The sequence below is a fragment of the Grammomys surdaster genome, unplaced genomic scaffold, assembly GCF_004785775.1.
Source record: "Grammomys surdaster isolate TR1022 unplaced genomic scaffold, NIH_TR_1.0 125698, whole genome shotgun sequence".
Lineage (NCBI taxonomy): Eukaryota > Metazoa > Chordata > Mammalia > Rodentia > Muridae > Grammomys > Grammomys surdaster.
Window position 1 is genome coordinate 609,194 of NW_021620534.1, and position 12,681 is coordinate 621,874.

Here is a 12,681-nt window from a genome sequence, read left to right on the forward strand (position 1 = left end):
GGAGGCATGGGAATAGGAGGGATGGAGTGGGGAGACAGAGGGAGGAGTACTGGGAGAGACAGCTAAGACCAGAGGTGAAGGAGCATCTCTGGGAGGAGCTAGGAATCAAGGACAATGGAAACTCTCAGGAATCTGAGGGTGACCCTAGTTAAGACTTCTAGCAATGGGGGATATGGAGCCTGAACTGGCTATCCCCTATAACCAGGCAAGACTTCCACTGGAGGGACTGGATTGAGACAGCAACCCAGCCACAAAACCATCCATCTACAATTTGTCCTGCCTATAATATGTGGCAGGATAAAGATGGAGCAGAAAATGAGTGGCCCAGCTTGAGACCCATGCCATGAGTGGCATCCACCCCTGACACTGCTAATACTATTCTGCTATACTTGCAGACAGAAGCCTACTATAACCATCATCTGTAGTGGGTTGGCCTAATGCTACTTGTATTATAATGTTAATTTGCATCCCCCCAAAACTGTCTGCCCCAAGGACATGTGGAGAGAGAGTCCACAGGTAAGACACATGACACACATGACACTCAGGGACCTTGCCCCCAGTTAATTCTGCTTGGTAAATAAAGATGCCAGCAGCCAACAGCTGGGGAGAAGAGAAATAGGTGGAGTATGGTTTCCTGGGCTTGAGACAAGGAGTGGGAGAGAAGCAGAATGTAGCCAAAGAGGAAGAACATGTAGGAGGGAGGAAGAGAGCTGCAATGGGATAGCTGGGCCATAAAAACATGGCCATGTGTGCTGACTAATTGGAGTTAAGTGCGGCCCAGATGGAACATGGAATTAGTAAATAGTAACTCAGAGTTATTGTAGAAAAGTGGATTCTAACAGCATGGAGGGCAGGCAGTTGCCCAGCTACTGTGCTGCCTAAGGCATATTAAAATATAAACGCTGTGTGTGTTTTTCATCTGGGAACATAAATGGTCAAAGGTGGAAAGAAACCCTGCATAGAGATTTTTATTTTTAGGTTTATTTATTTTATGTATGAGTACACTGTCACTCTTTTCAAACACACCAGAAGAGGGCATCAGATGCCATTCCAGATGGTTGTGAGCCACCATGTAGCTTCTCAGAATTGAACTCAGGTCCTCTTGGAAGATCAGTCAATGCTCTTAACCACTGAGTCATCTCCCCAGCTCTCAACATTGAGATTTTTAATATAATTATTTACTACAGTCATCAAAAAGGCTTCACCCAGCAACTGATGGAAACAGAAGCAGAGGCCCACAGCCAAACATTAGGCAGAGCTTGGGGAATCCTGCTGAAGAGGGAAAGAAAGGATTGAAGGGACCAGAGAGGTCAAGGCCGCCACAACAAAACCTACAGAATCAACTAACCTGGGCCCATAGGAGCTCAGAGACTGAACCTCCAACCAGGGAGCCTGCATAGGTCTGACCTCTGCACATATGTAACAGTTGGGTAGCTGGGTCTTCATGTGGGATTCCTAGTAATAGGAGCAGGAACTGTCTCTGATTTTGTTGCCTGCCTCTGAGGTCCTTTCCTCTTACTGGGCTGTCTTGTCTGGCCTCAACAGGAGAAACTGCATGGGGTCTTACTGCAACTTGATATGCCAAGGCTGATTGATATCTATCAGAGACCTCCCCTTTTCTAAAGAGAAAGGGAGGAATGGGTGGGGGAGAGGAGGGAAGTGGAAGAAGGAAAGTATTAAATAGGGGAGGGAAGAGGGGAAACTGTGGTAAAGATGTAAAATAAATATATAACAAATAAAAAGAAAATGGCCCTTTTTCTTGTAGCATATATGTCACATAAGTAAAAGTTTTCATTTTAATCAAAAGTTAAGCATTTGGAAAATCAGAACCAGTTCAGCAGCATTCACTCTGTCCAAGTGAGTCATCAACAGCACACAGCTGTCTCAGGACACCCTGGCAGTTCTCACAATCAACTACCTCAGAAGGTTTTTACTATAGCTAGACCTAAGGATTACATATGAGAACACTATAATCATCTTATCTCTATAAACAGGGAAGACATTACTTTCTTCTGGGGATTAAGTGTATTAAGTAGGTATTGTTACTATGAGTCTAAAACATTGCAGGATAGTATAACAGTGTTACCAAAAAATAAGGGGAAACTGGATAGGGGTTATTACAACCACTGTTAGGTGGCACTCAGGTTGTCAGTTCATCCATCTCTTTTGTATCCCAAAATAAGCTCCCCCAAACAATTTCGCTTCTCCCTGTTTTAAATAGTAAAGGTCTACAATATATAAGAATACTTTGCAATCCTAAAAGTTACATTCTAGAAAAACTTAGAGTTGGCAAACATGATCTGGTAGAAAAGTGGGGGGCGAAAGTAAAAAACAACAAAAACCAACTCAACAGATGAAGCACATTTATTAGCTGAGAGTATGGCTCTATGGTAGAGAGCTTGCCTAACATACTCAAGGCCCTGGGTTCAATCCCCAGCACCTTCCTAAGATACACAAAAAGCACCAACTCTTCTAAAATTATCTTCTTCAGTAATCACTGGGGAATGCTAGTGCTTAGAGGTGTGCTGAAAGCTGGCGTCAGCATGCATTGCTAAATGCGATTTTTATGTATTGGGGCAAACACTGAAACTTCATGCTTTTCCATTAACCATCTAAGGCTAAGTCTTTCAAAGACTGATCTAACCCTCTCTGTAAACTTTCCCTCACATCTTCTGGATGATTTAAAGCAGATAATTAACTATTCATTATGAGGCAGAATGAGATTTATTAAAGTTTTTTATTTTTTTATTATTTTTTATTTAATTTTTTTTGAACATGAAATGCTTTTTTATAGCATGTTTTGCAAGGGGAGGGGGTAAGAGGGGTCAGGTGATGGAAAAGTACAGAATCTTCTTGGCCTGTGCCTTGAAACATGTCATGGTCTATACGGTACACTGCCTTGAATTATGATCTATCTGCTATACTTTCTGATACACAATTATACAACAGTAAAATACCATGACCTCAGTAAAGAACAGTTGGGCTCCCACTGGAAGTCTATACTGGCTTCTTCTTAAAGACAGCTCTGAGTCACTGCCATTCCTTTTTTTTTTTTTCTTTTTCTTCGAGACAGGGTTTCTCTGTGTAGCCCTGGCTGTCCTGGAACTCACGCTGTAGACCAGGCTGGCCTTGAACTCAGAAATCCACCTGCCTCTGCCTCCCAAGTGCTGGGATTAAAGGCGTGCGCCACCACTGCCTGGCTACTACGATTCTAATGTAGCAGTCTGCACTGCACTCTCATCACCTCCCACTCTTAGTGTTTCCTTTCCTCCCACAATAACACAGCACAGCCAACCCAGAGACTGCCTGTTGTGGCTCTGGCATGCCAGACACTGCTTTGGTTCTCTACTACAGAACTCTCAATCCTGTTCCTCATTTCCCCTTCATCCTTCCTAAACTAAGAAAAAAAAAAATGAGGTGTCTATCCCTACAATACTTTGTGGACCCATTCCAAATACCTGAAAGTAAAGTGTGTTACAGACAACACACACACACACACACACACACACACACACACACACACACACAAAACCAATTTTCTAATTCTCTTAAAAGTTTGTATCAATGTCTAAGAAAAAAAGAATGTTTGCTTTGGCTCCAGTAAGTAAATATAGCCATGTTACACAGGCAAATTAAATAAGTTCAGTTGTTACTTTGATCACTTAACAGGTCATTTTCATGAAACTGTTAAAACAAAAAGAGATGGCAGTCACCACATTAAGTACACAGTAGAATCTGTCAATCTACCTGTCATCATCTAATCATCCCTTTCCTCAGTCTAATAATGATGTTAACGTCACTCCCCACAGGATGACCTGACAGCTCCAGGTTTGGGTAGGTGTCTCTCTAGGAACATTTAATTGGAGCACACTCATCTCTTTTTTAGGCTGTAAGTCCATTTCCTTTTACCAGCAAGAATGTTAAGTCTGACCTAAAAATATCAGAGACATTGCTATATGGATCATTACTTACAATAATTCTTTACCCAATGAAGACATCAGTATAACAAAACTATGTAAGATCTATTTATCCATCCATCCATCCACCCACCCATCCATCCATCCATCTTTAAAGTTTGTGTAGTACTCCATCTACCTACCTACCTACCTACCTACCCATCCATCCTGCCTGCCTGTCTGTCTGTCTGTCTGTCTGTCCATCCGTCCCATCTATCTTTAAAGTTTAAATAGTACCTGCTACTCTATTTCATCATCATGGCAGCCTTGGGTGTTTTAACCCCATTTACATATGAGAAAGCTGCAGCTCAAGTTTGTATGCTTGCTTGTTTCTGAGAACCTGCATATTAAATGGCAGATCCAAGTATATCACCAGGTTTGGGGCTTGTACCTACCACCCCAGCACTGACAGGCTGAAAGAAAAGGCTTATGAGTTTTAAGCTAGCCTAGACTACTCAGGGAGACCCTGTTTTGAAAAACAAAACTAAACCAAAGCAAAACAAAAGAACCAATTCATGCCTTCTATGGCAGATGATATTTTTTTTCTTCTACACATGAGTCCTTTATAGCAACCTTTTGAGAAAGAAAATTTGTAATCTTTCTTTTTATTTTCTATGTCTGTATACAAAATAAAAGCATTTCTAACTTTTAGTACGACATCCTTTTCCCAGGAGATCAAAACAACACAATTTTTTGTCTATCTTGTCTGTTGATACTGGGGAAAGGGCAGGCATGATTTATTTACATTCTTCTGAAAGTCAACGGTTAGTTTTTGAGCTCTGCACTGTACTAGGTGTTACAAAGGGTACAAAACATCACTCCTATGATGCCTTTTCTGAAGAGTTACTGCCTACATGGAGAGATGAAAATATTGCTAAAAGTTAACCTTGTAACTTAAAATTTCTCAAGAAACAAATACTTCATTTTTATATAAACTACTACTAATTCTGGTTCATTTCAAAAGAAAAGAAAACAGAAGAAATGAACCTGTCTATATCAAAAGCAGAGGCATATTACTTTCTGGAACCAGAAAACAATAATCATTACCATAACAACCTCATCTCAGTACAATAAAATCCTTTAGAAAGCACTTTAAAAACTGATTCTTGGTGAGAATCTCACAGTTTACACTACTGTGGGATTGACAACTACCTGTGAATTTCTGGAGGAATCAAGGCTAACCCTGATTATACTCAACTTTGAACTGATAGAGCCAGCCATGTCTGTTCAGGTCACCTTTCCCTTTCAACACAGGGATATAAATGCATGGTTACATGGGAATATCAATTGATCTTCTTTTGAAAAATCACTGAAATAAAAACCAGACCAGAAGCCTTGTTTAGATGTTTTCAAACACATGGCACATGTGTGTTTGTGTGTTGGGGGTGGGGGGTGGAGTGTTAAGTAGATTTGATTCATGATCTGTAAAATCTTTGAACACTTCAACTATGAGATTTAAGATAGTTGAACCAATACCATGCTAACCTTGCCCCAAAACAAAACAAAACAAAACAAAAAAAAACAAAAAACTGTACTCTAATTGTCCTTTGTTATTTGCTGGTGTTGTTTTAAGGCAAGGTATCATATAGCCCAGGCTGCCCTTGAACTTGCTATGTAGCCAAAGCTGGCCCGAAACTCAAGTTCTTCCTGCCTCTGCCTCCTGTGTGCTAGAATTATGGCTACTACCATGTTCTATTTCTACAATTGTTATTTAAAACCACGTACAGCTCTCCATACTAGAAAAAGCTGAGAATTGGCAATGTAGTCTATCTAGTCTGTCTGCTATGCCTACTCCCTTTTGTGACTGCCAATTCTACCACAGTTCATGACCTACATGAGTACCACTCCTATCTGCAAAAATCTCACACCACACCTCTCTTCTACTCAGTCATGCATATGAAACTTTGCTTGTTTAGGAAAAAAAAAAAAGATCGGATTTTGTATTCAAGCCTTTGATATAGTAGGATCCGAATTCATGAGGAATGTTATACTACCAACAAAAAAGTTACGTTAGATAACTGCTCGTTCTTTAACAACTGTCAAGTAGTACCGATTGCTAATATAATTTTTTGAACGAGGCTGCATTCACTGACTAGGTAACATGTGCATGCTTGCATTACCCACAAGGTAGCTTTCTATACTTATAGTTATGTTACTAGTTACAGACTAAGATGAAAACTCATTGCTTACCTTTAATTTCTTCAACTTTGTTTTTCCTGATATCTTACCTATGTTCATAATCTTTTGTGAGAAAAATAAATTTTTATGCAAAAACATAGAACTCGAGTTGTCTTGTAGATTAAGCTATAGTTCTTATCAATTCTTTTATGTTCCTCCATTTGCACATTTTAGATTTGTAATTGTTTACTTCAGTTTATCTATTTCTCCTCTGAAACAAGCAGGCTATCTTTTGTTGGCCCTAGTCTAAATACTTTCCTCTAGATATCTACTGTATCCAACATAGCTTCTATGTGATTTTATGAAAATGTGTATAAAAAAGGATTAGGGCTGGAGAGATGGCTCAGTGGTTAAGAACACTGATTGCTCTTCCAGAGGTCCTGAGTTCAATTTCCATCAACCACATGGTGGCTCACAACCATCTATAATGGGATCCGATGTCCTCTTCTAGTGTGTCTGAAGACAGCTACAGTGTACTCATATACATAAAGTAAATAAATACATGCACTTTTTCCTAAATATCACTGTGGTTCCCTTTTTCCTCTATCAATATTGTATTGATGAACCTCCACAAAACAGAGAGGAAACTAGGGAAGCAATGCCTTTCCATATCTTTTTAAAGTTACTTCAAACTGGGCCAATAACAACCAGCCACTACTTAAGTGATGGTGCCCATGACAGGCACTGAATTTTATAATTCTTACAACAATCTGGTAGGATGAGTGGTTATTTTCTCTTTAAGGTGATGAAACAAAGGTTCAAGGAAATTGAGTAATTGGCTCAAACACATGACCAGGAAAGGACCCCACCAGGAAATGACACAACCAGGGATTTAACATACTGTTGGCCAACTCCAACCCATTCTCAATCCAGGGCTTCATATCAATGCCTTTCCTTTGTCTGCCCATCCTGACAGCCAATCATGTCTAAGACCTGACCCTTTTCAGGAGGCACTAAGGCTATCTAATGTATCCCACCTAAGCTGTTGTGTTACACTTCAGTGTCTCCCCTGCTCTTCCATCTCCTACTCTGGAACTCTCTTACTTATTAGCTTTTGGAAAGCTATAGTGGTCTCTGGGAAATTAAGATGTTCCTGAAAGTGACAAGTAGCACCAGCTTCAGTTACTCTATCAGATGTAACCCAAGGAACCAGGTAAGATGTCTGACGAGTAAATCCTACCAAGCAGTAATGATGATGGAAGTATCATCTTCTAATATACACTGAACATTCAATCCTAAGTAATATTCAGTATTGTCTATCTAGAGAGCTGTCTGGTCCATGGAATGAGTGCCTGCTGCCTACAGAGCAACATCATGTAGACCTACCCTCTCCACTAATTGGGTAGTCATAACCACAACTAATTTACTCAATGGAGGCTTTCATACCACTTTTTCTGATAACATTCAAACTAGTCTTTAAAAGAGCTGATTAAATCATCACAAATTCTCTCAGTTAAGGAACAAAAGCAACTTTATCATGGGGAGAAGGTATCACCTCTTTTTGTTCCTCTAAAACAAAGGGGAAAATAGTGCCAAATGTTTTAAGTGAGTCGCAGCCAGCTTTCCTGACTCTGGATAAGATTACAGTCAAGGGGCTGGAGTGATGGCGCAGCAGTTAAAAACACTTGCTGCTCCTGAGAGGCCTGAGGTTCTGTTCCCAGTGCCCACGCTGGGTAGCTCCTAAGCTCCTGTAACTCTGATTTCAGGGAATCCAACATTCCCTTCTGGCTTCTGTAGACACTTGTATACATATAGTGACATAAATATACTTGAGCACACAAACATACAGGTAACTTTTATTTGGTTTTGGCTTTTTCCTCCCCCAACTCCAAAGACAAGATTTCTTATGTAGCCCTGGCTGTTCTGGAACTCACTTTGTAGAGGAGGCTTTGTAGAGGAGGCCTCAAACTCATGGAAATCTGCCTGCCTCTGCCTCCTAAGTATTGGAATTAAAGGTGTGTGCCACCATGCCCAGCCACATGTAATTATTTTTGAAAAGAATTATAGTCAAAAGAAAGGTCATAAGCAAAGCATATAGCTTACCGTGGCTGAGCAAGAATAAAATTTAAAGTATTATTTGACCGGAAACGTTAGCAAGAAAAGAGGAAGAGGACGAGACCCTATCCTTGTGGCCTGATGGCTATCCCAAACACATTTCATCCTCATCCTCCTTTGAACCTTGTTCCATGCACAAAATTGAGGCCTATAGGTCCCATGCTTCCCAGTTCCACAAGCAGCCTTATGTGTCTTCTTCCTCAGAACTAACATGTTAAAAGGAACAGCCACTGAACACACAAGCAAAGAAAAATTGCCTTCTAGTCCCTTGAAATCTCATCCTACTTGTCCAACTTTAATTTCAAAATCACCTACAATGTGTTGATTAAAAATGTTTTCCCTTGGGCTGGAGAGATGGCTCAGTGGTTAACACCAACTGCTCTTCCAGAGGTCCTCAGTTCAATTCCCAGCAACCACATGGTGGCTCACAACCATCTGTAATGGAGTCTGGTACCCTCTTCTGGTGTATCTGAAGAGAGCAATGGTGGTGTACTCATATGCATAAAATTTAAAAAAATTAAAATAAAAAAAAATCCTTTAAAAAAATGTTTTCCCTCATTAAAGATCAAGAAACTTTGGGAAAAGAAGAACATACATGCTCTCTGTTCTCAATAACTTAAATTTTCTAATGACTGCTTTCTTTTCTTTTCTTTTTTAATGATTGATATTTCAGTTTTCAACACTTGGAAATTTTGATGACAGTTGATAAGCTAGTCAAAAAACAAGCAAAACAACAACAAAGCCCTATCAGTTTTTAATTTTATTTTTATAGATATTAAAAGCAAAAGCATTCTTCAAAGGAAACATTTTAAAATAGAAAACAAGTGTTCTACAAAACATGAAGCCAGTCGTTGTTAAAAACTATAAATGAATTTTTATAATAAAATATTAAGTCATGACTGTCAATCAATCATCTCATAAATGAAGCCAAATATAAGGAAAGAAGTTAAACCTGCATTTTCATAGTTATAATATTTGGCAGATTAAAACATGAAGACAAACAAGACTTTTTGATAGAGTCTTAAATGCATACTACTTACATGACACCTTGGAGAACTTTCTGGGGATCAGGGTCAAATAGCCTGTCAACATAGTGGCGACTGCTAGCTGTTACCTCCTAGAAAGCAGGGGAAAAATGATGACATCTGAAGCCATGCAAATCACAAATTCATAGCATCACCCACAATACCAAATCACTAAACAGTCTACCTTAAGGAAGAGATGGCCTCCTTCCAGGGCATGTTTAAGTTGCTTCCTTACTAATGTAAGTGCTAATGTAAGTAGGGGACTTTTTCTCTGTTTTCAAAATAACTAGAATCTACAGAGTTCAAGATGATCAATTAAAAAAAAATTGGTTCATTTTAAAAGTTAGAACTAAAGGAGGATACTACTTTTTGCTAGTCTTTTAAATAACTCTGAGGAAAACGCATGATAAACTATAGGTTAGGGGAGAAAGAGGACACCCAGCTCTCATTAGAAGCATAACTAGGCACTGAGCCCATTATGTTGAGCCCCACAGGCTGTCAGCAGGAGAGGTGGGCACATGTGCTCTCCACTGGCAGCTGGATGCTGTGTGTGTGTGTGTGTGTGTGTGCATGTGTGTGTGTGTAAGTGACCTTAAGGCCTAAGCTATCTAGAACACACTGCAGGATAGAACAGCTCTAGCCCAGAGAGAAGGCAGTACAAGGAAGTCCCTCAAATGCGGCGAGTGTCACAGTTAACAAACTGACAAAAGATAAAAGTGTAAATGGTGGGGTAATAGCATTCCTCAGACCCCCCCCCCAAAAAAAGGCAGTTCTAAGTCATGGTAACTCATAACAGCAATAGAGCAATCTAGTCTGAACTGGATGAGATGGAAAGTTGGAATACACAAAATAAGGGAAGCAAGGCAGCATGCACCTATAAACCCAGCTAGCTGAAAAGATGTCAATGCAGGAGACCAACCGGGGCTACACAGTAAGCCCTCTCTCCAAAAAGAGTAGTTAGGGAGACTCTTACCTCTTATCTGTACTGTGGGATATGCTTTTTATTATGCAATTTCCTGTAATATTTATTTTGTTGGGTGTTCTTTATATTTTATTTTCAATTGCAATGTTATTTGTAGCAATATATTAAAAAACTAGGAAAAAGTCCTTTTGTTCCCTGTTCCTTTTCTCTTGTCTGTTGGAATGTGCTTATGAACTGCCATCCATTAGCAAGGTTATTACTGGGAGAAAAAAACATTCCCAGTTTCCTCAAAATCCTGAAACGGCGGAAGGGCTGACTGCCACAACATAGTTCCAACTTACACTTCTACAACACCTATTAGTTCTGGAGAAGTGTACAGACTCTTAATCTTGCAGATAAAAAAGTAATCAAAATCAATGTGCATTTTCATACTCCATTTATAAAAGACCAAACAGCAGAAATGAAAATTATTATGCCCCACATGAGCATTAAAGCACCTGCTAGAATCTATTTTCCTCAAAAAAAACAGGAGCAGGGTTAGGATTCTAAAGCTACCTGCCCCCACTTCCCTGGCTTACAATCTCAACAATGAGATGTCTGATCATGAAATGTTAGTCAAACAAGGCCACAGGCAACCACAAGAATAAATCATGAAACACTACATTCGGAGCAAAAGCTAGATAAACACAGGGCTAGAGAGATGAATGGCTCACTGGTTAGAAGCACTCAAAGCTCTTGCTGGAGTTCAGTAACTAGAACCCACATGGTGGCTCATAGGCAGCTGTAACTTCAGTTCCAAGATATCTGACACCCTTTTTGGACTTCTGTGGGTACTAGGTACCTATGTGGTGCACACAAATCCATACAGGCAAAACACCCATACACATAAAACAAACAATAAATAAATAAAAGTTAAAAAATTCTAAGCAGGGGTAAACTAAGGAAATCTGTAAAACAAGTAGAAAAGTTATGCCACACCATTTAAGTTAGATAAGAGTCTAACTGACTGTAGGGGACACCAATTTGATAAGATTAACTGGTCAGTGAGCTTAAGCATTTTCCAGACTCCAGGTCCCCAGTGCTAGAATTACAGTGTGTGCCACCATGCCCAACTTTCTACTTGGGTGCAGGGGCCTAAACTTATCCTTGAAGTGAACACTTTACCAACTGAGCCACCTCCTCATCCCTGACCTGTTCCCTGGCTTTCTAACAGCAAGTTCTGAACTTCTCAAACTCTTGAGTCTCTCTCCTAGCTAGGGGCTGACATGGTTTTACAGGTCACTCCCCGTTATTCTCCAACTGTGTGTCTTTTGTTGCCTTTCAATATGTTTAAAACAGACAGAAGAAGGGGGCATGGTTCATAGATAAGTATCTTAACTAATGTGGATTCACTCACACTTTTTTTTTAAACGTGAATATGTGGTTGTCTAAGTACCATTTGTGGAAAGGGACTATTCTTAATCCACTGAATATCTTGGTGCCCTTATCAGAAAATCCTATTTACAAGGGCTGAAAGAAGCTCACAGTTGATTTCTTTCTATTCTTTGTTATCACTAACATACATAGTCTTAATCCGAGTACCAATGTTGATTACCACAGCTTTCTAGTACATTTTTAAATGATAAAGTTACGAATGTGCCCCCCCACTCCCCCACCAACTAACTCTTTTTCAAGATTGTTGGGCTATTCAAAATTTCCTCCTCAATTAGCAATAGCCTTCCACTGTGTAGTAAGTCAGCCATGTCTCCCATAAGCCACTGTGACAGAAGGCAGGTCCAGAGGATTCAAGCCTTTTCCTAACATCACCATACCTGTGTCTACATGGAATAATTCTTGCATTTCACTGCTTTTCTCTGTAAATAGGTCTTCTCTCCCCATAGTTCTTGTTTCTTTGGGGAACAGTTTGATAATGAAAAGCTAAGAAGGACGTTAACTAGTCCAGGTACTAAGTACTGATAAGAAGGTAATACTTGAGCAAAAGCCTAAAGAAGGGCAAGTCTTCATCAAGAGAGCCAATAAACACAAGGCTCTGAAATACAATGTGTCTGTCATGATGCAGGAACAGGAGGTCATTACCGCTGGAGCACAATGAGCAAAGGAGAAAGGAGTGGGAGATGAGACCCACCACAAGGATGCTGGGACAGAGCTGCTCTGTTGGCATGGCAGTCACTAGCCTCACATGGCTTTCTTTTACTACTTGAAATACAGATAAAAACTGAATTTCATCCACTTTTAAAACTAAAAGTTTAAAACTCAATGGTGCATCCAATTATTGCAAAAATACTTGGAGTTCCCTGAAGATATGTGAGTCTACTTTTTCAGTTGTAAATTTTGTGAAGTTGAGATAAAAAACAAGTATTTCTAATATTTTTTCTGAACTATATGAAGTACACACTACTTCCAAGACTTACTATCTCAAAAGTAAATAATCTCATTAACTACTTACACAGGTGAGTTGAAGCAGTATTTTGATATTTGGGTCTTAACATTTAAATTATATTTACTATTTACATGTAATAGCATGGCTGCTAGAAAATGTTTAGTT

General features: G+C 39.6%; 1 protein-coding gene across 3 annotated transcripts in view; it reads right to left on the reverse strand.

The window, feature by feature from the left end:
• Positions 1-12,681, reverse strand: part of Armc8 (armadillo repeat containing 8) — an 88,376-nt gene that overhangs the window by 60,938 nt on the left and 14,757 nt on the right. For all 3 annotated transcript variants that reach the window (XM_028788051.1, XM_028788054.1, XM_028788052.1), the window contains exon 2: positions 9,230-9,306. In XM_028788051.1, the coding sequence (XP_028643884.1) occupies positions 9,230-9,306 (77 nt within the window). The remainder of the gene's footprint in view (positions 1-9,229; positions 9,307-12,681) is intronic.